At 34.7% G+C, this 27,711-nt stretch overlaps 1 protein-coding gene across 1 annotated transcript in view; it reads left to right on the top strand.

Annotated features, from left to right (window-relative positions):
* LOC149790736 (scavenger receptor cysteine-rich domain-containing protein DMBT1-like) overlaps window positions 1–27,711 on the top strand; it is a 200,847-nt gene that overhangs the window by 38,858 nt on the left and 134,278 nt on the right. The window contains exons 16-23 of the mRNA XM_089973259.1: window positions 544–713; window positions 1,740–1,822; window positions 4,297–4,365; window positions 4,827–4,932; window positions 15,588–15,797; window positions 21,022–21,169; window positions 21,911–22,098; window positions 27,443–27,584. Coding sequence (XP_089829385.1) covers window positions 544–713; window positions 1,740–1,822; window positions 4,297–4,365; window positions 4,827–4,932; window positions 15,588–15,797; window positions 21,022–21,169; window positions 21,911–22,098; window positions 27,443–27,584 — 1,116 coding nt within the window. The remainder of the gene's footprint in view (window positions 1–543; window positions 714–1,739; window positions 1,823–4,296; window positions 4,366–4,826; window positions 4,933–15,587; window positions 15,798–21,021; window positions 21,170–21,910; window positions 22,099–27,442; window positions 27,585–27,711) is intronic.

Genomic DNA, 27,711 nt, shown 5'->3' with positions numbered 1-27,711 from the left:
CATTGAATGTTTTTTATGCTTGCCTCTAAGTTTGATAGATTTGTCCGCCAACAGTACCTACGTATTGATAGATTAGTATACAGAATAGTCGTTTTGAGAGGGTTGGAGTTATTAGTGCGTCAGGCGAAAGCGGATTTGATAATGAGGTGCGCATTTCCGACGTTCGAGAAAGGGTTCTGTCTACACGCTTGAATATGATTGTGTTATCTCCTTGACAAATTCAATAGTTATTACCACCACAAATAGTTTGTTCAATGTAGTAGTTTCTTCTAGTGGTGTATTGATCTTGTTCAAGAGAGATATTTAAAAAAATATTACATTATTAATAAGGTGTGAACTTCAAACTTTGTATCACTATATCTTAAATTTATATTTTATTTCTGAAGTTTGCTTTTAAATACTTGTGTATTACGTTTCCTTTATGTATGTATGTATGTATGTATGTATGTATGTATATATATATATATATATATATATATATATATATATATATATATATATATATATATATATATATATATATATATATATATCTTAAAATAGCTCCTCTCCGACCATAAAAACAAGCGGATATTTTGGAGTTGGAAATGGACAAATTTGGCTTGATGACGTTCAGTGTAGAGGTACTGAGACTGCATTAGACGAATGTTCACACCTACCATGGGGACAGAACAATTGTGGTCATGGCGAAGATGTTGGTGTCATATGTCGAGGTGCCTCATGCAATCGATTGTTTTCCATTTTCCAGAAAGATCATTGTGCCCACTTAAACATCTGTGTGCTCGTCTGTCACTTACCATATCATCTCCTAAACCGCTATGTTAATGGTCTTGAAACTTGATACGTACGCTGTCTTGAGGTATAATTCTTGCATGAGTGAACATAAACTCCTAACAAAAGTGATGATTGTAACATTTCCTAACTCAGATTCATACATACAGACACTAGCTACATTCAGACATAATCCGTATAACAGATTTAGTGCAGCGACCATTAAAGTACGATACCCATATGGAAGGCAAACAAGAAAATGGAAGGGATTTGCAATGGTTTTTCATTGAAGTACTTTTGGTCCCACACATTTTAAATATTTCTAGCACATTGTATGCATTGTCGATACCTTGGGTCTCAGCACACTATTATTTTTATCTACAAGTGACACTTTTAGTTTTCTGTCTAAGAACTTTTATATATATTAAACTTAGAAGAATAATATTTAGTTTCCTTTTGCATATAATCCAGTTGTTAAAATTATGTAACTATTGGAATGCAGATTTAAAATTATAATTCTCTTTGTTCTTACTTTTTATCTAGATTTTTCAGATTTAATTTTGTTAGTTATGAACGCCTAAAATAGTAATATGGATATATGTTTAAATGAATAATACTTTTTGTTTTTTACTGTTTAATGCCATTTAATTTGATTATTTTAATTAAGCGAAATGTACTAATTGAATGTTTTACTTTATATTTATGTAAAGAAGCCTTAAACATTTGCTTTTTTAAAGGTAGAATTTTTAACTGGAGGAAATGAATTTGTTTAGATTATTTTGTTCCTTTAAAGAATTATATGAACTTAATATTTATTTTAGTCTTTGAATCATTTTTACATTTTTAAGGATTGATATGCACGCGCGTTGATCATAGTTTAATTTTAATTTTTGGTCCACCTAATTTTGATTTTTTAAAGACGATCAAAGAAAATTGTTTCTGCAACATCTATTGCTTATATATTACAGATCATGGGATAGAATGCTACGTTTGTGATGGTATTAGCGATCCCTCCAATTGCCGGGAAACCACTTTCTGCAAGTCATCTCAGGTGAGGTCACACTCTGAAACAACTAGCATCAAGGAAACAAAAACTTAAGCGCGGTTGGCAGATTGTCTTAAATTAGTTAAGATAAATATAGTCTGTCATTTTTATTTCATACATCATTTAATATGCTTAATATTCTTGGATTAAACTGTCGGTAGCATTTGTCTGCAATATACAATACGTGTATATGAATACGCTAAGTTTCGGAGCGGTAATTTTAGTCGTTGCGAATAGTTGTATGAATTAATACATATATGTATGTATTTTTATATCTGCGTAAATGTGCTAAACTCAATCATGTCCAGATAGATGCTAAGGTAGAATACTAACACAAGACTTGTAAATAAGAAATAAGATTTTGTTTTGTACCTTGACTTAATTTTCATGATTATCTGCATAGTCACCGCGGGAACTGCAATACCGTATGTCTTTGAACTGCAATACCGTATGTCTTTGAACTGCAATACCGTATGTCTTATATACAAAGATACCTTTCTTGAGAACATCCTCTAATTTAGATATAAATATATAACACACCAACGAAATCTGTATAGTATGTCACATCAGTGATGTTACATAAAATCTTCATTGTTGTTTAGGATGAACGGTTATATAGAACTATAGAAATCTTCATGGCTATTTTCAAATGGCTTTGTGGAAAAAATATTTGCACGCAGAACTCGAAGATTGAATCTAACATATAACGTATCAATCAAGTTTAATTTTCTGTAACAGAGAAGAAGACTGAATTGCAAAGGTGCATTTTAGTTTATTATTTAAGCTTTCTTGAACCTTAAACAAAGCATACAAAAGACACTCAAACATCTGGTTGCTAATGGATAGGAATACGTTTGGGATTATTAGGGTCAATTAAAGTCACGTGTAATGAATTTTGCAACATACGGAATTATCGTATGTGTATCATTTTGAATGCCGCATTAAACGAATGAAAGTCTGATTTGTAAAATTAATTGCCGCGAAAATGTTTTCTACTTCTTCTTCAAACGTCTATGTATGGGTTAATTGTACGCAATAGTCGTCCAGTGCTTAATACCATTTTATATTTATTGTTGTCACGTCGCAATTACTACTAGTTAGAAACGATGAGCTCTCACTGAGTCGGATATTTATCGTGCAAATGAATTGTGCTTACAGGTGAGCCGCGCAATATAACATTTTCTTCATTTTTAAAGTTATTTGCTTGGATACTTCGTTCGTATGATGCAAGCGTGATTCGCCTTACTTACCAAAAAGGTATAGCAAATTCGTCAAATATTAGCATTACTGTCTATAAAATTGATTTAGTTGTTTGTATCTTTGTAGTAGCATTATGCATGTAAAGAAAGACAACGTTTACTGTACTAAATGGGGATGGGCCAAGGGGGGGGGGGTGTGGGTGTACTCGTATATCCATGTATGTACACATGCACATATGCATGTATGTATGTATGTATGTATGTATGTATGTATGTATGTGTCAACTTGTCGAATTTTAACAGCATATTTGTTAATTAGAGACAGTATTAATTAATTGCGTGTTCTCTTTGACATATCTTTGGCGTTCATTGATATCTGGCATCATGGTGATTTTGTATCAACTTTGAATCTTCGGATTTGCGTACCCGCTTTTGGGATGTCTGAAATGTTTGCTTATTAGATAGAAAACTGCGTGCGATTTTAACGTCTTATCCAACAGAACGTACGCCAGGCTGAGGAGAGGCTCTAAAGGGTTCAGAATATGTTTGCTTATGTTTTACACTTGTAAATGACTAACAGCATGTGAAAGTATGACTCACCTTCACTATACATGGTATGCCAGGAACGTACAAATACTCCATCCAATAATGTAACACAGTTATAGTAAATAAAATAACAACTTACTTGTTAAACTACAATAACACTTTTGTACAGTTGTGATGAGGTAACTGAAACCGTACACTATTTTGGTTTTCTCTGAACGCATCAGACATGTGGTCCTTTATGATAAATTATTTCCAAATATTCATTATTATTTGGTGTATTATCTTACCGTCTTCACTTATTTCATAAAATCTAAATAGCTCTGTATTTAAATACGTTCAAGACAAACCTTGAAGTTTAGTAGATGCATTTTATTCCCTAGCTCGCGTTCCTTTCTCTATCCTTTTTAACCGTTTAATGAATTTATGATATCGATTTTTGCGGGAACTGGTGATGCCTTTTTAAAAGCAAAGTATTAACTTGAGCCTAAATATTAACTTGAGCCTAAATGTAGGTCCAAATGTATGCAACAATAATTGGAACAAAAGAGATTTTGAGGACAATACACCATGTATTATATTATTGACCTGTGAGAAATAAGATTTTGTGCACAGAATGTCATCTTTCCTGTTTGTTTGAAAAATCATTATTCCTGTCATACTTTCATTCTATGCGTTATTATTATTATTTATTTATTTTTTTATTTATTATTATTATTATTATTATTATCTTGACAGTCTTGTCATACCTCTGTGTACGAGAACAACTTGCAGGTCTTGTACAGCCAGTCTTGTGAGAGTAAACTTGTAAGTGCGGTATTTGTTTCGAAATGATAGCACATTTTAGTTGTATTTATTTTTATATTTATATCAGAGACGGATTTCGTTGTTTCTGAAAGATTGCTCATTTCTAGCTGTATTTATATTTATATTTATATCAGAGACCTATTTCGTTTCGAAGTAGATATTAAAGTAATTTCTTTGCTTAATTAATAGGTTGAAAAACTTTAATATTCAATTTTTGTAAAATATTTACTAGATCTTAAAAATACATTAAAGGTAGTTTTATTTTTGTTCCAAATTCAATCCAAATATTACACATTAACATATACCATAACTGGACCATGCTGGTTAAATTTGATCGACAATTTCTGACTATATGATAAATAATAACATTTCATTGTGAATTGTTACGTTCATTTTTAGATTGACTCAAATCCGAGTGTTTCATGTGCAATTTAAATATATTTACATTTATATATTTACAGGTTTGCGATGCATTGAATTCCGTGCCTAGCATTGTTGGCAGAAAGCGAGCTACAGGATTGAGGACCACCTGCTGTGACACTCCATTGTGTAATAACGTCAGCATCGGTGTCCATTAAACTCAAGGCCATAACGATGCACAGTGTTACATTTTGTCATCGGCTTGTATACTACTCTGTTCTGCTCTTCTAGTTTATTCCTTTCTTTAGAAGTTAGCGAGATTTCTGCCGAGCTTATCATCACCGGCGTAGCGTCTGGCTAAGGTTTTGTCAATATTATATTCTACTTTGTTTGGCTCCGGTATTATTGTAGGACTGGTGGAATGCGGCATGGCGTAGAATAAATGTATTCATTTGGGTGTGAAAGTAATAATTACAAAAGGATTGCAAACTTACATACCACATAAACTGTAAATTTCATATTGGTTCATACAATAGTATTCTCAGATAAACTTACCACTTATGATGATGTGCTGTATTCTGGTTTTCAGAAAAATGTACTTAAGTATAAACGCCTTTATATAATTGAAAATGATGCAACGTAGTTTGATAAAGGTGTGGACATATGAAATTTAATTAAACTTTGTATATTTGACTTTTTTGTCTTCATTTTGTTTTCTATATTTTCTTTATTCCTGTATTTATATTTAATATTTTGCATTGTATGAACTATTCCTATTAGAAAAATCAATATCGTTTTTTCATATACTGTAATGGGACATCCATGGACGTTTTTGGACACCTTGAGGATTAATGTCTAATAGATTTATGAAAGGTGAGCATGCCTTTTCTCGGGCGGATTAGAAGTTAAAGCTTTAAATCAGTCGTCTCTTTAAATATATCCGATCTCTCAGCAGATACCTGTTTATCTATGGCCTGTATTCTATGCATGTGCTGTGGCACGGAAAAAATTATGACGAAATTTAAATCAACGCTGAGGTCATATTATTCAGCAGAAAACCATTGTATAACGGAAATATAAACTCGTTTCCTATGTTATGCAGGGGTAATCAACATATTTCGTAAAACTATTTAGCATACTCAAAACACAATATAAAGGCATAAACTATTTTATATCTTGTAAGACTCTTCAAAAATACACCTATCAAAACTGAAAATGAGAGCTGTAAGTTGTTTGCTACGTTCTCCTGGATAAGCTGAACGGTTAATGTTTCTTATCTTGAACGGAGTTTAATACTTTCACCCATTAATATACAATTCGATGAATACAGTGAAGAAGTAAACACACAGTTTATGGTTTCTGTGCCATCTGTTTCAGATTCTTTATTTCATGCAAACACATTGAACTATTGAACTAGTTCAAGAGTTAAATGGTTGATACATACACGGGGATCGTACAGTTTGCAGCCTAAAGATCTATTTGTCACTTACATCCAATCAAATTTGACTTTTCAGTTGAATGCCTTTTCTGATCGTCAATCGATTGTTATTACTTCATTTCACACTTGCAAAGAGTTAAGGATTATGTTCATTACATTCATGACGGAAGAAAGTTTAATAATGAGCAATAAAGAACATTTGTTTTTACATCTTCAAGGTATGGGGGATCAAGTTGTACATTTCTGTGTTTCATTTTTCAATTCATATTGCACTAAAACATTTGAAACTTTTGTCATACCTTTACAGGTGGATGTACGGTCATGTGACCAAGAGTAGAGTTAAAATTCAGTTAAAGACAGACTTTAAAATACTGTATACATAACACAGTGTTATAGTGACATGAACTTCTTATTTCAGGGGTTATACTTTTATATTTCCAGTTTACATCATGCTCAACTCATCAGACGAAAAGTATCTTGTTTAGACTCGTAATATTACTTATTTTTATACAATTAACCTCTGATAGCAGCCAGTCATGATCTGTACATTAACTGAAATAAGCCAATCATATACTGTATATTAACAGAAATAAGCTAATCATAATATAATGTACATTAATTCAAAACAGCCAATCATAATATGTACATTAATTCAAAACAGCCAATCATACTATGTACATTAATTCAAAACAGAAAATCATAATCTGAACGTTAATTGAAATAAACTAATACCAACTGAGCGTTTTGAGAATAGAGAGAGCGTCGGACAAATCTTAGACATCAAATTGCAGTAGCACATGTCTCGTTAAAGATTGAATGCAGATTTTATGAGACTTTACCCCCAATTAAATGTTTGCATGTCTTATCTCATGTGCCAACCCATGACATAACATACATCATATGCTTAAAACTATGATTGCATCATATGCTTAAAACTATGATTGCATATACCTCTCTGAATCACCTGTAAATATACGATAAAGGCATTCCAGATAATAGGACAAAATGAGTACTATACTAAGCAAAGTCTAGTCTATATCAGTCTATATCATTTGGTCAGATAATGAAACGAATATATATATTTATATATATATATATATATATATATATATATATATATATATATATATATATATATATATATATATATATATATATGCAAGTGGTAATTATTTAGAAAAGAGGAGATAATCGTGGGAGATTAAAAAAAAGAAGTTAGCAGTCCAGGAGATTAAAGTTCAGTACCTGGGCACATTTATTTACCATAAACAATAAGGTAATCAATAAACATAACTGTCGTGCTAGAATTAAATGACCTTACGGGCAGTTTAAGTTTCAAATATTTTTCATTTTGGTTCGAACGTAAATAGTAAATGTACTGCACAACCATTTATCTTCATAATTTTCTTTTTTAAATGTTCCTTTTATAAGATTATTTGAAGCTATACCTAAACATGAATGCCTACATCCACGACTGTATACTATCTATTTTGGAGGAGGCGCATATAATCGCAAAAGCGTGGAGAGTCGTGCCAGAAAACAAGCGTGTTTATGTTTGCAAAAATGTGGTATATAAGGACGTGCCGGACTATTATGGCCATATTGTTAGTCTAGCTGAACATCTATTGGTGCCTTGTCTTCCATTCTACATACACGGTTGGAATTAGTTATTTTTATTCTCAGTACACAAATAATTCTATACCTGGTCATCTGTGATTATCAACTCAAACGTTCATGTGATTTGACACCAATCAAAACCTCAAGGTCAAATTAGAGAAATGCACATTTGCATTGAGAGGGACTTGCTTACACATACGCTACGTGAACATCAACCATGGATCTGGTATATCCTTGTTTTAAGTATGGTGATGAATCGAGGAATATGAATAAAGATTTGGATGTACATTACTGGGGTGTTTCCCTTGCTGCTTGGCTATAATAACATACAGAGGTTACATTTGGTGTGGATGATAATTAACAGACAATGGTATCCTTAATACACAATATAATGACATTAATTTCATGTCACTCGTCAAGAAACTACCAGTATTGAAACACTTGCACATGCATCGCTCACTTTGATCACGTTACAGCTAGTGTCTTCATCTGAGTCATATCCGTTTACGTGAACAAATATCACATTTCATCATATCGTGATGTGGGCATATTTTCTGTTTATAATCTAGTAAATACATCTTGTAAAGCAGATGATGCTGATGATGTTAATTATTTATTATTAATTTTAGTAAAAGTAGTATTGTTGTTTTAAAATAGTATCAAAGTAGTATTGCAATAACAACAACAATGCCAATAATAATAATAATAATAATAATAATAATAATAATAATAATAATAACGATAGCAATGAGAATAATAATAATAAAATTAATGATAATAATACTAATAATGATAATAATAATAATTGTTTGCATTGTTGTTGACATTATTAGTAATATTATTGCTGGTTTCTCTATTTTATTATTATTTTTGCTGCCGTCATAGTCAGTTTTGTGAAGTCAATTATTACCAGGAAGTTAGCTGAATACACAATGAACGAGTATGCGAAACATTTGCAGGATAATTTCAACCAAAGCAAAACACTAGTCCGGCAGCCTGAGTATATAAAGTGTCCACCTCGAACCCCGCCTGTCACACGAAATACTTATAAAATTGGTACTAACACCTGCCTCGCTTGACGCTAAGAATTAAGAGGTTAGTTTGAGGACCGGTCTGTCTGGTGTCAGGATAATGTGCTTGGGTGTGACAACATGCTATATGCCTGCGGCAAATAAATGAGAACACGTCTGTAATGATTGACACATCTACCACGGGATCTGCACAGGAGGTTTACATCCATACCTTCCTTCATTTAAACAACGTTCTAAACGGTACCGATAAATTATAGAAACAAGTCACGTAATTTTGGTATATGGATCGTACATGTTCTTTATTTCTGGAGGTAGATGAAACCAAATCCTGTACAATTCATACATAATAACTAGCAGCAAGGAGTAGGGGTGGGGTCAAAGGACCTATCTGCGGCCTGACGTGGGTGAAAATGACACAACAATTTATACAAAGCCCTATTTCAATGACCAATCGTTGTAAGAAAAACTTGCTATTATCCCTGTTGTGCAATTTCGTGGCTTCGTTGTTCTTTCCTCCGGAATCAAACAATGTTGACGTTTTAGTCACCGGATGATCAAATCATAACTAATATTGACAAAGCTCTTGAATATGTGGTTGTTTACTGATCAATATACTATATTGTTTTCTTTGGTTGAGCCTATTCGAGGCAGCAGAATTGGTTATACCTTTAGCTACGTTTAGTAGAAACGATATAAATATAAAAATATTTTTCAGCAGAGTACATTGAATTAAACTCTTTTGCTTTGCTTGTATCAAGATTGATGGATTTAACCGACCGTGGTGTTGTCTGTATTTTCCAGCTTTTCCACGTTTAGTTTTATTTGAGGTGATTCCTTGACGATATTTAAGGTTGTTATCTTTTTTATTTGAATTAATTTTGATCAATCACGAGACTTTCATTGATTATGCCATATAAGCATTCGTAAATAAATCTGTGGGCATGATATATTTTTAAATGTTTCACATCCAGAAAATCCAATATCGATCATAATATAATCAACTATATTGTCGTATAACATCCGCTCTGCTCACTACGTAATTAGTAAATATCGGGTGCTTCACAAACTCATGAATGTTATTGACTTTAATCTTTACTTGTTCCATTATACAATAGTTTTGCCTCTAATAATACTTCCGTTGAAATACCTAGCAATATAATCTTGAGTGACTTTTATTTTCATATAATCATCAGCATTTGTTATCTCGAAGAATCGTTTCAACGATCTACAGCGTCGTGCCCCACGAGTAAGACATAGTTGTGTTTTACCGTTGACTCCAATTTCAGACAAGGGTTTGTTCTATTACTTCCTTCTCTGACACTTTGCAAATAAATTGCACAATAGTCACTACGGCAATTTTTTCCCCAAAGTTACAGGAGATCTCATCATCAACCATGTACAACTATTTTACGATTGGTTAATCATTATATTATTTGTGAAAGTTTTATTAGAGGCACATATATTAACGATAAGTAATTATTTAGCATGGGACGATGGGACGAAGCTAGATTAATACAGCAACTATATCAAGATTTCACTAGGAAACAAATCACATTATCGAAGGCAGATTTAAATCTCACCAAAAGTACATCATATCACTAGTAGCAACACAAGAAGTTTATAAAGTTATCAACAATTGAACCATTAGCATAAAGATAGTAAAATATAATGGTGACATCAACTATTTACTCAAACATTTTAACGGCGTCGTATGTTGTGGTGTATTGCCCAACTGAAAATATCATGGCGTCCAACACCAAATGAATTTCTATATGATATGTCACGGAGCTGTACGGAGTTCGGTCATGGTGGTATTTGGAACACAAAATATAATTTCTTCTCTGATGACAAAGCAGCTGATTTTACTGTAGCTTTTCTTGGAATTGGCGAGTGTCATTCATGTGTTGAGCGATTCGTTCATCCGAAACACGAAATGACTAAAGTTTCAATAAACGGGCTACTAGCAATCATCGATCTTACTGGATTTGCGGGGATTTCATCATTCGAGTTTGCAACGAGTATTCATCCGGTCATACCATTTTGGTTCGGCTGTCGTTTTAATAAACCATATACCAATGTAAATATTCAGCGCATTTGGGCTCCCATAGTATTATTACGAAATAAATTAGACACTAAGATGTTAACGTCGTTAAGGGTAACCTCTCCGATAATTTCGTACCGACAACAAAAACAAGTTTGGTTATCACAAGACAACAAATATATTTTCAAACAAACTATTGGAAAATTCACTCAGGGTTCATCATCTGATAATTCATGTTGTTGAACAAGATTAATCAAGGCTCCAGCAGAATTTGATTTTGTCATCACGGAAACAGCAGCAAAAGGAGTATTGGTGTCACGGAGAAATGTAACAACATGAGATGGAAAAATATTGGAACTATCGATTGTTACTGCGTCAGCAATTCTCCTCAATTTATTCATTTGAAAGAATCTATGCTGGCATACTTGTCTATAAATCTATTATCGATTATCAATATATTTCCCAATGACGCTGTTAGAGTCGCCACGGATTCTTTCTATATTAATCGTTGTAAAATGAGTAGTATTATCCCATTTATCGTATAAGACACCGAATATGTTAATTAGGGGTCGTGACGAACAAATACGCACATATTCTGAATAAACAGACGTTAAAGAACCCCATATCTACTACAGCAACGATAATTTATCACAGATTTCATTGGCGCCGCCAGTAAATGAGCCAATCACGAATCATAGCACTGTCTATCCTAACAGTCCAGTGATTATGTTGACGCCGACTCAAAGGTTTGCCAATGAGATGAGATCGCGTTGTTCAGCGCATGCACGTACCACAGTTTCTTTAGATGGACTTAGTGATGCTTGGACCTCCGAACAAATGGGACACAAATATATCCCGATAGTACTTATTTGGGACGAAATATGCACGGTGTCTGATGATATTCTAAAAATATTTCTTTATTACCTAACGAAAAAAAGGAATTTATAATGTGGCGATTACGTTGGCTATTGCGAATAAATGATGTATGATGATCGATCACATAAAGCATTACGACAGTTAAAATCGCTAACCCGACTACAACCAGATAAAATTCAATTTGAAATCATGCTTACTTTAATTCCTGAGACACTAATGTCTGATTTTTGGAACTGATGGCGCGGTAATGACCTACTAGTTATATCCAAGTCTTATGCTACGTGTTTAGGCCCTAGTAAACAGTAACAAAAGAAAGAGTTAGAACACCAAACTTTGCCAAAAATTAACAAATAACTCATTTCCCTGGAAAACACTGAAAAATGCAAAAATAAGAACTTACGGTTTTAAGAACGAAATCCAAAAATAATTAAAGAATAATCCACGAATTAGACTTTAGAAGTCCTAATAATGAAATGTCCTAATGAATTCAAGTTCGAGTCCCGATTAAAAATCAAAGATGGAAGGCAATGACGTATCCTGTAGTCAGTATAGGGCTTTAAGTGTACAGTCCTTTGTGAACTACGGTAAACAATTTTCCGGTGTTTCATTCCGAATAAAATTTAACTAAATATCTTTTTTTCCCCGATAATTCTGTATGAGTACTCAAATATTTAAATGAAAGAGAATAAATCTTTTAGAATCCAGATAATTCGAATAGACAATAAAATGTAATTCCCAAACTGGTCACAAACACACACTATCCAGTGCATAGAAAAAGCCCCAACTCGCCAAATATTTCTAGAAACAAAGATTATACAGTAACTTGAAACGCAAAACAGATTGCCGAATGAAGATCAATTTTCCAAAATCATCGAGAACAATTTGCGTCTACAAACACGTAGTCCCAGTATCACCTTGACTAAAACGATGATTTATCTCTAAGAATAAGATAAAGATAATAAGTTACTTACTTGTCTCAGTGGTTTCTGAAACGAAGGTCGGGAACTAGGTCAACTTTAGATGTTTACAACTGAAGAGACATGGTCAAACTATTTTCCGAAAAAAGTATAAAGTTCCTAGTAAACAAAACTACATTATTTTGACATACAATGAAATAAAAAATATAAAAATAGAGCGATTATAAAACCTACAAATAATTAAATTAAATCAAATATAAATTAAATGAAATATACATAACACATGTAAGTTGTACCAGATTTACTTCAGCGTAAATTATTTGAGCTTCACAAACAAATTTTTTTAGCATGTCAAGTCCCGTTATGTCACCGCCCTGCTAATGCACACTGACACAATATACTGGCTGACATTCCTGGAACTAGCATGAAACAAGGTGTGTCGAGATTCCAGTAGAGGCTGTACAACAAGCGCTGTCACTAAACCCATGCTGCTGAACACTGGGTTATGCAAAATAAATTCATTCCTCTCAGGAATTAACACTACCATATACCAATATCTAGATTGTCGATGGTTACAGGAATTACCTGTAATTATTCACGGACAAATCCACGTTGAGAAGTTGTTGAATTTTGTCTGTAGACTGCAGGACGGGCGCTAGATCTTACCGCGATGGAAAAGTTATGTATTAACACTCCACACGGGATTAGTTCTTCCTGCCACACTACCCGTATGTTTACTTGGTTCATATAAATACACCACTGTTACTTTACTACGCATCACTAGCTGTTTTTGATCCACCGGTGAGTTTTGTCGTGGCATGAGTATGTTTTTCTTCGTAATTGCCTTTATGGACTTCATGCTCATTTAACGAGTGACTTTGGTGTTTAACGTGGCCACCACATGAGGTAGTGTTACAACCCATTCAAAAGATTTGTACTGAACGCGTAGCGTTCCCGTCAGTAATTCTTGGGAATATTGATGTCCAAAGAGTAGCCGTGCAAGTGTGCGATTAAATTGTTCAACGATTGCCTGATCGCTCTGTATCGCGATGTGTCCATGTTTGAATTTAACGTTATTTAGATGTATCAGCGTCATTACTGCACTCAGAAATTCTTAGCCAGGATCACGATTTTACAACTGAAACCAATGTAGAGATCCTCGCGTATAAATATGTTCACACGTTGCTGAGACTTCTGTTCCTGTTTTAGGCGATAACGGATCATCCTCCGATTATCTTCTTGAAACGTTTACTAAAGTCAATGCTTATTTGTATGTGGGGTGTTTTTGTGGGTCATGTGGTACAAACAAGATATCTGCCTGATGAACTTCGTTAGTTGTGCTGAGATAAAACCGTCCATGTTGAATCGCTTTGGGACGTGGAACATACATTTTCCACATGGCCTGTCCTGACAACCAATATGCAGATACAACGCGCGTGACACCTGCTGAATTGGCGAGGATTTTAATTGCTGCTGTACCTCTCCAAGATCCTCTTGGACTATAATTAATCGACTCTATTATCTAATTGTTGTCGTCTAATCGTCAGTTCCTAGCACTATTTTACCTTTCATCGCCGATCTTATCACCCAATTAGCTAGTGATTCTCGTATGTTTTTATTCAACGTGTAAATCAGCCTGATATCCGACATATGTCGTTGTTGCAGATCTATAATTTTATACGCGACCTCATGAACATGGCAAGCTTGATCTATAGCATTTACCGGAAATTCACATGGTTTGGGTATATTTTCTTCGTCAGTTCTAATATCAAAGTGAGTTCAAAGACCACAATAATTATATCCATGAAGATGCTTTTGACCACAATGATTAGCTCATGTTGATCCAGGTGTTTTCCCGAGTGCATTAGCAATATCATCGCCAGCAATGCTCGCATTGCTGATTGCAGAGCGATCAATCGTCACAAACTTATATTTTTGTGTGCCGTATTTTAATCATATATCTGTAAGTGCCGGCCTGTTATTTCTCAACGTGGTTGCTCTCAGAACATTTGTACTGGTGACTGTCTTGCATCAAACACAATATAAATTCATGATTATAAATAATATTATATTTGTACAATATGAACATGATTGACTTTTCATCAACAGGTGAGAAATCAACGATCAAGCTTAATCCAGTGTTACCAAATTTCATTCCCGCTATTATAATTGGTTCATCTAGTCGGGTAAAAATCAGCTTTTGCTCAACCGGATATCGAGGTGGCTCAAATGAGACACACTTTATTTGCTAGCGCCATCACTGGATGACCAGCGATGATATAATGTTCTTAAGGAATTCAATGAATCAGCTCCGATTGGAGACGATATTATTGTTTTCATCACAGACATTGATGATGCGCCGTCTATTGAGGATGTAAACGGGTATATAAACAATCTAGCGGATTTCGATGATATCATGCCTGACAAATAAGCAAAACCAGCCAGAACATTTTGACGGAGTAGATATAAAAACACAGATGTAATTTACGTATACTCAGATTCCCAAAGTAATTGGAGATGACTGATGTTTTGGTTATTTATAACAATGTCGATACACATAATCTTCCAAATATTCATTAGATACGGCGTCCCGGTGACATAGACACAAACGAATTAAAAATTTCCTTCGCACATGCTCAGAGAATACAGAATGGATTCGTCACGATAAGTTTACACGGACCAGAAACACGGTATCAAATTGGTCTGGATGAAATCACTTTTTAAAAAAAAATATATATTTGTTGCATAATGAACCAGGAATACATTAATGAGATTATCTCAACTAGCGAACAAGATGGTCTTGCGGTTTAACTCAATGTTGAAAAAAATTATTGATGATTTTGAGATGACACCGCATTGACGTGAAGAGGGCAAATATACACTCGCAGTTGAGTATAGATTTATCAAATTACTCCAAATCTAAATAGAATTCTTATTGGCAGATTTACAAGAACAACATGATATAGCTACAAACATTCCATTGGCAAGCGCCGTTGAGAAAATGGAATCAGATTTCTCTCCACAATATGAAAATCGTGAGGCTGTAAGTGCTCGTGCGAGACAGCTAGAAACGCTTGTGTCAGACCTTGAAGCTCGACAGAGATGGAACAAACTGATATTTGGTGACTTTCCAGAGGTCATAAACGAGGACTGTTTGGATTTAGTGCATGACTCTCTCGACGACCAATTAGGGTTTGACCCAGACGATATATGCAGACACAGAAATCACCGTATTGGAAAACGGCAGATAAAAATGAACAGACACAAATAGTGGTACCATCAGCATTTCTGTTAAAGTGTGACACAGACCAATGATAACAGCTGTATGTGATTATTAGGATGATGAATTGATATTATCAAATGTTTCCACCGAATGTGGCATTAGTTGCAATTATCCGTAAGAAATTACAGACGCTTTGAAATCGTTGTTTAGTGAGCAGAAGTTTCTGAATTGAAGTATCCACAATTGAAAGCCAACATTCAGTTCCCCGTTGTCGAGCCAAAATGATAAAACGGCAGAAGCGGAAAAAGAACGGCAGCTGCAACAAATAGATGTATTTATACCCTAGTCTACACTGGAGCTGACGAGCAAGAAAAGTTATACATGTTTCGAGAAGAAGGTTAAAACCTTTGCAGATAGGAAGTAATACTATATAAAAATCAGAGAGATGTTCTTGGTTAACTGTGAGAAAACCACGATTTTGAAGATCGACTGATGACATCCATAGGATCGGGTCGCGCGTAGCAACAATGCACCAAATATCATCATGATTGCCTTATCGATTGATCTATTGCTCATCAAGGACATCATGGGATCGATGAGGTTTCGCGTGTTGATTAACAAATGGATAATGTATATTACGACATCTATGATGATTTCATAAGCGTCTCACGTGCTACATATAATTATTGCTGCAAAATCATGATTGATTATAGATAGATACGTGGTAGGTGAACTGCATATTTCCCCATGAAAGCCTTTTAGTATTGAAACAAATTTGGAGTAGGGGCATTTGTATATAGCTCTCCAGTTTCAGGATTTCTTAGATTTTTGCGATCACTTGTTTGATTATGGAAAGTTGGTGCTGGGGAGATAGTCCTCATCCTGAATAATTAGCCATTTACTAGGGGCAAAAGTAATGGAGTGAAGACTTCATGATGGCATGGTTTACGTTTAGTGAGTCCAGGTCAGATGCCATCATTTATTCAGTGGCGAGCGTTGATCAATATGAGAAACAAAGACAATATATCCTGTCTGAGTGTCTAACCTGAGAGCGATTCTACAGATCATCTTCGAAAATGTCGACAGTACCAGGATTACATATCAAAGGAATTCTTCGTTTCCAATCTTTTAAAGTTTCAATACCTCAAGCCTGGTATTTTCAGTAAATGATGTACCGGCACGTTAAGTACAAGGGGAGATTACTTTCATGCGGACATGGGTCAGCAAGGTAATGCAATCATTTACAAACCTCACCTGTATAAAGATGGGCACTAGGCTGATGACGTCTGTGGAAAGCAGATTCATCATCTGTACATCTACACTACACAATGAACTGCTTCAATTTCCTTGAAGTGAATACAAACACATGAATTTTTTCTTCACATAAAAAGCAAAGGTTAGTCAGATAATATTTTTATATAATATTGAAATAACTTTAATCAAATCTGTTAAATTATAACCTCGTTTGGATAATACATTACGTCACGCTGTTAAATTCATTACGTCCTCTTATGTGAACACGGGTATTTTGATATTCAGATCTTAAGCATAAAAGCCCGAGCAGATTATCGGAATATCACAATGCGATAGGCAGTGACGAGAATGAAGCTTACTTAAGTTCAGTGCGTATAAGTCTTTCATTAGATTCTGATCCCTTCTGATATTTGCAATATGTTTTCATTAATGAAAGACCTATCGTAAAAAGTTAATCATCTAGTAATGTTTGTCAGAATAAGATCCGTATTACCCGTTTATGTCTAGACACAATAACCGCAATAATACGTGTGTACCTTCTTACATTGTTGTTGGTATTATAACGCAATGGGGTTTAACGCAATGTTTCAGCACAAGATAGGCTGTACATGACAGCCAGTATAAATGGTGGAGGAAAAAGCCAAAAAAAAGCCCAGAATGAACCACTGACCCACGATGAGCTACCGGCAAGCTTTCTCATATATATATTGGCCGAACCTGAGACTCAAACCCACGAAGGCAGAGGTGAGATGGCAGTGATCCTTAATGGTAAGCGTTTTAGACCACATGGCCAGTCGGGTACCCATATACATGTATGCATACATACATACATGCATACATACATACATACATACATACATACATACATACATACATACATACATACATACATACATGATCACTTCGCTGGCCTAGTATTTAGGGTGTCCGTCACTGAAGTGGGAGGTCGTGGGTTCGAACCCCGGCCGAGTCATGCCAAAGACTTACAAAAATGTTACTAACCGCTGCTACGCTTGGCACTCAGCATTAAATGGTTACCATACATCGTAGCTACGTTAAAAATGCTAATCACACACACACACACACACACACACACATATATATATATATATATATATATATATATATATATATATATATATATATATATATATATATATATATATATATATATATATATATATATATATATATATATATATATACATACATACATACATAGAGACATAAATACATACATACATACATACATACATACGCAGCTGGCAGACATTCATCCGTTCTTGCACACTACGATGTCTTCAGTGCGGCCGTTTATTGCGACGTCTAGGGCCGGGGCATCATACCACAAGACTCGGCCGGGGTTCGAACTCGCGATCACACATATTCGGATCTGACGCTGTAACGACCTAGGCTGCCAGAGCGGTCCATCCATCCATCCGTCACTCCATCCATACGTACGTACCGATGTACATCCATGCATGCATACATACATACATACGTACGTGCTTACATACATAAATGTATAAATGCATACAAACGTACATGCGTACATACATGCATACATACATACATACATACATACATACATACATACATACATACATACATGCCTGGTCCTAAATCCTGTGAAAGTCTGCCAGTATGTCACCTGTTTAGCTGTTTGACCTTCGATAGTGTTAAGTATTGACGCCATGGTGTCTAGGCTTGATAAGGCATTCCTCTGACACGGTTGTAGCCTTGATCTCTGCGATTTATAATATTGCATCGTCTTATAGACTTTATCATTTATACGACTAAACTCTGTATGTGACTTCAAGATTTCCAGTCATCTAGAAACATTGTTTTTGCATTCCAATTACACAGCAATTATGAGGAAACTTCAATACTTCTGGATTAAAGCGGTATTTGTTGCGTTGATATCTGGTAATATCATATTCTTATTGTCAGGGCTAAATTATTCAAATAGGTATTTTTGTTGTATATATTGTTGACATAATATATTACAAAGCATTTACTGCAAATACATGAAATATCAATCAAGTGTAACCTTGGCTATGTCTATAACAAGTACGATGTATGTTAATTATATTAAATGAATTAATGTTTATTAGGCTGCGCTCTGAGCCATGTGATTTCTTGAAGAAATTTCAGATAAGCAAAACAGTCACTTGATATTAATCTGAAAATAAATATCGTTCAACTTATTGGTAAATTATCGTAGGAGTAAGGTTTATGTTAGCAGATGATTTGCTGCAGAGTATATCCTATCTAATACTGTACACAGTTAACATAATTAATTACTTTGCAGTGATGAGATGCCATTTACATTTAGATAAATACGTACGCATGCTTATTGTATCCACATAATAAACCTTTGTCATGTTCGATTTACTTTGTATTGCTTAGTCTCCGTTTATATGCTTGAGATTTGTTCGCATTATTGTTTTCAAGTAACGGAAATAGGATGAACGTACATGGTAAAACGACCCAGACTTGTATTTCATTTGCTAAGAGCAAGATTTGAACCATATCGATGGGAATAGTCACTTTTAGTTTATGCATGAAAACAACTCACTGCGCAGTTGTGATGAGGTAACTGAAGCCGTACACTATTTTGCTTTTCTCTCAACGCATCAGACCTTAATGTTTTCGTGCGTAGCTTCTATAAAAGGTTGTACTTACTATAGGCTTCAAACACAAGGTGCTTGCAAGTAAGATGGAACATATACAGAATCATTATTTCTTCGATATCATCGGTACAGTACTGTGCATCTCTGGTAATATTTCCTATTTCTTATTCGTATTCTACAGATAATCTTTCAAGTTTCTTGATTTTTGCTGTTGTTGTTGGTGTTGTTTAGATTCAATTGATGCAGTTAAAAGAATCCATTGCATGATAATTTATTTTCCAGCAAGTTTCATATAATTTTGAATGCTGTCCGTCTCACGGCACAATTATGGCGTTGATGTAATGAATTCTCGATAAGTAAAGAACCATTTATGAAATAAATGAGGTTTTACTATCCGAACTCAAGTAGTAATTAATTTAAACGTTTATTGAGTAGCAATTTGTAAATTTTAACTGCATGATTAACTTCCAATATCTCACCGTGCCATGTTTAATTTGATTTTGCTTAACGAATACACATATTGATATAGCCCTAACGGTGTTTTGTTTTCAAGTCTCCTATCTTAAGTAATATCATGTTATTGAACTTGTTTAAAGGAAAATCAGTCTTTCATGTTTCAAATGAAAGTAATATATTTCTAAACCATTGAAATCAGACTATATATGTGTGTGTTCATGTGCATGGGATAAATTCGAGAAATAAATTGATCATGTTTGGAGATGCGAAAAAGAACATAACATAACAAGTCCGTATCCGCAGACTTAATGACTGTAGTCCCTCTCGTTAATTTCAGTGATGTTCTCACAAAGATCAGCGGGACAGACACGTACGTATTATCACACACACACACACACACACACACACACACACACATGTATATTAAAGAATACAAATCATATGGCGAAAACATTCCTTTCAAGAGCAATGGATGGAGCAAGAGATCACGTGTGTCAGGGATTGTTTAAGGCAAATGCATTGAACTGACAAAGAGCAGTTCGAAACTAGTACCTAGCTATCCTGAGCACTTTCGACTATATAGTGAGTCTTTTTCAAAGCTAAGTACAAAGCGTAGACAGAATAAACAATAAAACAGAAAAACGTTTATATTTGCGAAATTTTACCTGACTCTCTGTATAGAAATTCAACCTTTTAACTTTATTAGTTTTAAACTTGTTTATATCAGCTTGTTGCTGATACTGGAATATCTTTGTATTGACCTAGGAATTGATACCACATACGTTTTATTGCTAATTTATTTTTTCTTAGCACCTACCCTGGCAGCACGCCTAGTTGATGGTACTAGTAATAAAGGAATTCTAGAAGTCCAGGTCAATGGAACCTGGGGAAGAGTATGCGACGATGGTTTTAACAACACCGCAGCAGTAGTTGCTTGTAGAATGCTTGGATTCTCTTCGTAAATGCTTTTTGTCTGTCATTCATTTTCTTTTTTGCGTCAGAATGCATCATGTGTATTTTTGCAGCAGAAAATGTTTATAGCATTTTTGCATCATAAAATGTACATTGTAATTTCATGCTTCGTAAATCATTTAGGCCACGATGGGAGGCTTATCAAGTACAATGGATAACGTTATTTTCAATCTTGATAATGTTCAAGAATTCAAAAAAGTTTGATGGATACACATTTTGTTTCAGACGTTGTGTATGGACAAAGCTGCGTACCCAAAGAATAGTCCAATGCTACATTCAGATGACGTTTTCCCTGTATTACATATTAAAAAGTATATGACATATTTTTGCGAAAGTCACTTGTTTCGTAAAATGTATACTATCACTGAGATTTACTGAACATTTTTTACAGAACATTTGTTGGCATCGAAAACTCGTGATACAATATATATATATGAGTCTCTACTAAAGTCTGCATTGCTCTTATATTAATGAAACCATGAAAATAGATGTTATGACTACATACACTTTATTTCAAACGCTGTAATGTCAATATCGATAATATAGAACATGATCTTAGTTAGCATTGAAAGCGACATCAATAATAATAATAGGATACTTCGTATCATAATGGAAAGAATACTTGGCAGTTACGTAACAATGCCAAATTGATATAAGAACGATAGTTTAGTCCATTTCGAAGATATTACACTAACAGAAAATTTACGTATTCATTTTGTTATTGTAGAAATCGGTCCGTCTTTTTACCTGCGAACTTATTTTCAACGGCGAATTCGTCATCGCCCATCATTCTCGACGATCTGAGCTGTACTGGAAATGAATCAACATTTGCACTTTGCCTTCATAGTCCGTTCTTTCAACATAACTGCGGGCACAGCGAAGATGTTGCGCTTTTTTGTGATATGTCGTATACTGGCAAGTATTTTATATTTTGTGTCAAATATGGTATGGCTAAAACTGTTGAGTGAATATGATTAATATTATCAAGACATGCTATGTAAACGACAGGTATACTTATAATTTGACGGCATATAGATTTAACATTGATAAGAAAGTACGTGTGTAGCGAACTCGTGGCATCTTTAGAAGTAAAATAATGAATAACTGTTGTTTCAACAGTTAGGTTATAATTGCTTATAAATTGTGTATCTGGTACTTTTGAACACCGCCACATAATGTTGCGAATCCGTTCGAAGTATTCGAATAAATCATGTATGATACAAATAAATCTGGCGCCGGAATGATGCATTTTCACAAAGCCAGAGCTTTGTTCTTCCGTACCTTCCCTTTACTTTTCATCGCAGATTACAAGGCACGTTTGACTAGACATTGTACAAATTTGCGTGGAATACAAACCAGACAATTTCTCCTTCATTATCTCTGAGTAAGGACCAACCAGATACTTTGTAAGACCAACTAATTCATTGATGAGTGCAATCTAAGAAGAATTCTTTGCATTTAGTCACTCATTTCAGACATCCATATCGGGGTTGTTCTGTGATGGGGAAATGTCATATGTTATACAAACTATATCTACAATAGAAACTATGGAACAATTTGCACACTCCTCGATGTTTCTGTTAATGGAAACTTCGTATTGGTTGTGAGTTCGTAAAAACGCGAATATATGAACTTTTTCTCCTTCAGAATTGTAAGTTAAGCACAAATACGTGTGTGACGTAGGTACTTTGTAAAAAGAACAACAATTCTAACGAGACAAAGGCGCGAGCAAGCACACAAAAACCACACCTTGGTGAACTCCAAAGGATCTTGTTTACAGTAAGTCGTATCCTTGGACGAGACTTCTTAATTCTGGGTAAGTTTTCAGATTTTGGTTGTAGTATTGTTCCACATTTCCACAATGCGGTGTCCTTGAGTTTGAATATTCTGCATTCGTTTGTGATATATTTGTTAACGTAGCTTCATTCGTAATCCCGCCATATTCGTTTGTAATTCCGCATTAAAAATTCGTCTTAAAGCTTTCCACGAAGTTTGCAAGAACTGAAGGGTTTTTGTAGTATAATCAACACAGTAAAGATAATTCCTTTTCTCTTTATCCTTTTCTAAAACGTTTTATCCACGAAATTGAGAGTTGAATAAATGGCATAACTAATGCAAAGGCTTTGCCAGATGCTCTTAGATGAAACATTGCTACGTTTAGAATGACATGGTAACTAGCATGTTCGTGTGCATGATATTCTTTCCGCATTACAGTCCACAAGCATTGGCGGTGGTGTGTTCTTACTTTAAACGATTATTGGACCAAAACACAAAGTCTGAATTTTATCAATGACGCTGTTGATGTCAATATCGTACCGACCATAATTCGGACATTTCTTGTTGCAATCCATATAATACTATGCTTAGAAAGTCTCACGCTGCTCCGTCCACATAACATCTGGTAGTACCATCATGCATGGAGGAAATAGTTGTTCTCTACATACGACAACAAAAAATGTGAGCTAAACACAATTTATCAATTTCGGTAATTCAGTTCTGTCTTTGAGAATTTTGAACACGTTTGTAAATTATGTGCATTTTGAGCCTAGTCAACGTTCTGAATCGACTTCTTATTCACTGTCTTTGGTCATAGTTTCGTTTCTGGCGCTTGATGGTATGCAGTTTCCTTTACATGCTAAATGTGTGAAAAGAACGTCATATCTGATACATTGCAAGCGTATAAATGGACAATCGCTGTAACAATCATGTTCTTCGCAGTCGTTGGTGCGCCTCACGACCTACTTTGTGAAATTGGAATTAATCGTTTTAAAAAAAAAATATCAGTTTTTCGTCAGGTTGGGAGCATGCTTCAGTTTTGGTAGAGACATTTTATAGGTTCCTGGATACATCTGGTGCAAGTACAATGCGTGTGTGTGTGTGTGTGTGTGTGTGTGTGTGAATGCTAGTCTTTTTGCGATCATTAAGAGTTATGAATGATAAAGTCTACTTGATGACAATTTTCTTGTTGTGGGGTTCCAACCCTTTATTTTGTTTGTTGATATCTCGCTGTATGTAACATTGAGTATTTAACTCGATTAGGCGATAAGAGAATGGGCCAATGAGAGTCCTTCAGAGTAATTCAGGAAATCTTTTTCCTTTGTACGTACATTTCGATTATATCTTGGTCATAACAGTTTACTCACAAATATCCGAACAGATATGAAACACTAAATCACTCATTTATCATGGAAAATTAGTTCATCGAAACAACATATTTACAATAATCACTTGTTGCTGTACTTACAAAACAAGCGATAAACCAATACTTATTGAATTGTCAGCATTTCATGACAAGACATATTGGTTCGGAAATCACAGCCTTTTTAAAGTATAAATCAGCATCTCTTTCTTCGTTTGACAATTGCATTTTCTTTAGCCCTCATCCATAATTGTTTCTATTTTCTTTTATATCGTGTTTCTCTGCTTATGCTTTTGCCAGCGCGATACTATGCTATAAACATTTTTTGTTGTTGTCATGGGTTGACCTTAACTACAATTTAGTTTAAGGGTTGGGACGTATAATCTATTGATAACTCTGTGCAAAAGTATGAAGGAGCTGAAACGTAAGTTATTTACACGGTCGCTTGAACATCTGTGATTTAAAAATCTTTGTTGCGTTTTTGCACGTTCCAAATTATGTCGACCATTTTAGAAAGTGTTCTATCACTTTTGTTAAATTCGATTCATACGGGAAATTTCAAACTGGCAGGTGTAATATTGCAAGCGATCTTGCTCCTGAACCCGATAGTGTCGTTTCGAGTCAAACAATACATAGTCAAAGAAGACGGAAATAAACGTGGCCGCTTTACCTGCCATGACATTTGACTTTAACTACTCAGGTTTGACAGTAAACATGTATATGGAAGTAGTTTTTTTGGAAGCCAGGTTGGATATGGAAATCATCGTCAGGTGCTACACATAGTTTTGCACTCTTCAGTGGTGAAGGTGGGAGTGGATTTGATGATTACGCATGGGATCGATTATCATATCATCTACTTCCCCTTGGGTTAAGTTAATCTAACATTATTGTTATGTATATTCAATTTTCATTGCTTGTTTATTAGGTTTTGTTTTCATTATATACTGTTATTACCATATAACAGTGTACGTTGGACTTAACCTTGTCCATAATCAAGTTCATTTTCGACTTGACGTGAATCGTTAAATTTGGTTTTGTAGTAAACATTTTTATTACAATCAGAGTCCAGACGTTTGGAAATTACCCATGAATTGCCGGATCTACCCGTTATTTACTGCACGTTTTATAGTATGATTTTAATAATTGACTTCTAGTCTTAACTAAGATTTTATTTTGTAAGCATTATAAACCTAAAAGGAGGAAACATTCTATTAGATAACAGTTGTTTTAGAAAATGCTAATTGTGACCCGAGGTCAAGTAGATGACCATAGAGGCGTGATACTAATCATTTACATATGTTGTCATCGGTTCATTGCGGCCTCGTTATTGATTTGTGAGGTAGGTTTTATGATCACTCAAAACATTATACATTCACAATTAAAACTTCATTTGACCGTCGATCATTCGAATTCGTCTTGGTTTGAAAACGGTAAAAATCATTGATGGAAGTATGCGAATTGCCGCCGTATTGCTAGCCCGTATAAAAAATATTTGACCTTTGAGAATTAGAAAAGTCGCTTATAGGCCCTCCACGTTTCAAGTCTGTTATGTGAAATGAGAGCCTCCAATTCGCGACCATACATCCCTGTAAAGAGTTGTTCAACAGTAGTTTCCATTGCAGCACCTCTAGAAACAACATGGAACCGGTTACTATATAAAATCTTAATTCGAACTGCATAAACTAAATCCATACTATAAGGTTTTGAACTAAGCTGAAAATGTAAACGACACCATCTCCAATAATCCTCCCCCAAAAAAATTTTAACATTTTTTGCTGCACCATCGTCATTGAAAGCTTTTCGACATCACCAGTGTCTAACAGCCCGGTTATGTATAAGAAACCCCAGAAACACGATGTTTTCCTCGAACCTGGATAATTTATAAACTTGCGAACTGATGGCTATCTATTCAAATTGTTTTAAAAGGTAATGAAAGCATCCAGAACTGCAGGGCCGTTAATCGTGTCCAATTCCGTATTATTACCATATTATTCGGGACGAAAACTTCACAAACTTAATAACATCAAACAATCAATTGGAAATTGGCATGCTTCGTATGTAATAAATCATTCAGATGAGTTAGCATTGTCGATGATGTGTCGAACACACATATGTGACTCGGGCATGCCTCCTGATTGGCGGAGCGCAACCTGCGGGTGTAAGTTGCCAGCGTCTTCTGACGCTGGAACATATTCTTGTTGAGTGTGTAGATTACCACTTAAAGATACATAAGTATATTTTTACGTGAAATGCTTATTAACCTTTAAGAGAACGTACCACCTAAGAAAATATATTTAAGGGAATGAGGTTTGTAAAAAATCATGTTTATGGGGGTTGACATTTGTTACCTTTCTATGCGAATATATTTACACTTACATAATGTTAACATCTTTTTGTTGTCCAATTAATAATTTTGTACTTAGTGCTTGTATTTATTTGGAAGGAGTTATCTTCCTGAATTTCAATTTGAACTTTACGTTTCGTTGCAGTACATATCTACGTTTGTGCTCAAACACTATGTATATAAACATCTAGGGCTCTGAAATATGTGGCTTATTTGTGGAGTGTTGTCTTTAGTTAAGTGCTTCTTGGTCTGTCCATCCAGCTGTTCTGTTCCATACTGAAATGTCATAGTGCCCCATATTGATATATGCTATTCATTTTTAAATAGGTTATATGGTGTCCTTCAGTGGTAATGTGTCATACAGTAGCATTGTCCGTCCCAAATATAAAGTCGAATTATCATAGACTCAATATAGTCCCATTCGTTGTGTTAAATTTCCTAATTTCATGTACTATCTCGAATATGACGTTAAATTCACGTAGACTCCATACCGTCATTATCGTAATGTTAAGTTCCATTAAAATAATGCCGTCAAAAATATAATGTTAAACGCCAAAAGATCCAGTATTGTCCAACATAATGTTAAGTACCAATTAGACCCCATAGTGACCCATTCATGTTAAATTCCCATACCCATAGTGTCCTCTCCATTTCTGTACATTTTCCCACTGTGCGACATAATGCTACAACTCAATATATCCCTTAGTGTTCTATTCAAGTTAAAGTCCTGATTGCGTAAATATATCAATATAAATCTGTCCTCTTGGCTGCTGCAGACGTACAGTTTAGACTGAGAGGCAACAGCTCGACGGCTGGATTGTTAGAGATGTCTGTTGAGGGAATATGGGGCACAATATGTGACTACTCATTCGACAACAGGGCGGCTGAAGTCGCATGCAAGTCTCTCGGATTACCTTTGTAAGTTATTAATTTTATATGTACATCAAGCGTGTTGTATATTACATAATACATACGATGATTAATCTTTCAAAAGCATGATCCAATTACTGTTACATAGTTTTGTACATTGTTAACGGGACAAGGA

This window comes from Sinohyriopsis cumingii, chromosome 10, assembly GCF_028554795.1.
Source record: "Sinohyriopsis cumingii isolate HCF-2022 chromosome 10, ASM2855479v2, whole genome shotgun sequence".
Lineage (NCBI taxonomy): Eukaryota > Metazoa > Mollusca > Bivalvia > Unionida > Unionidae > Sinohyriopsis > Sinohyriopsis cumingii.
The sequence above is the reverse complement of the archived record's forward strand: the minus strand, read 5'-3'. Positions and strand labels throughout refer to the sequence as shown.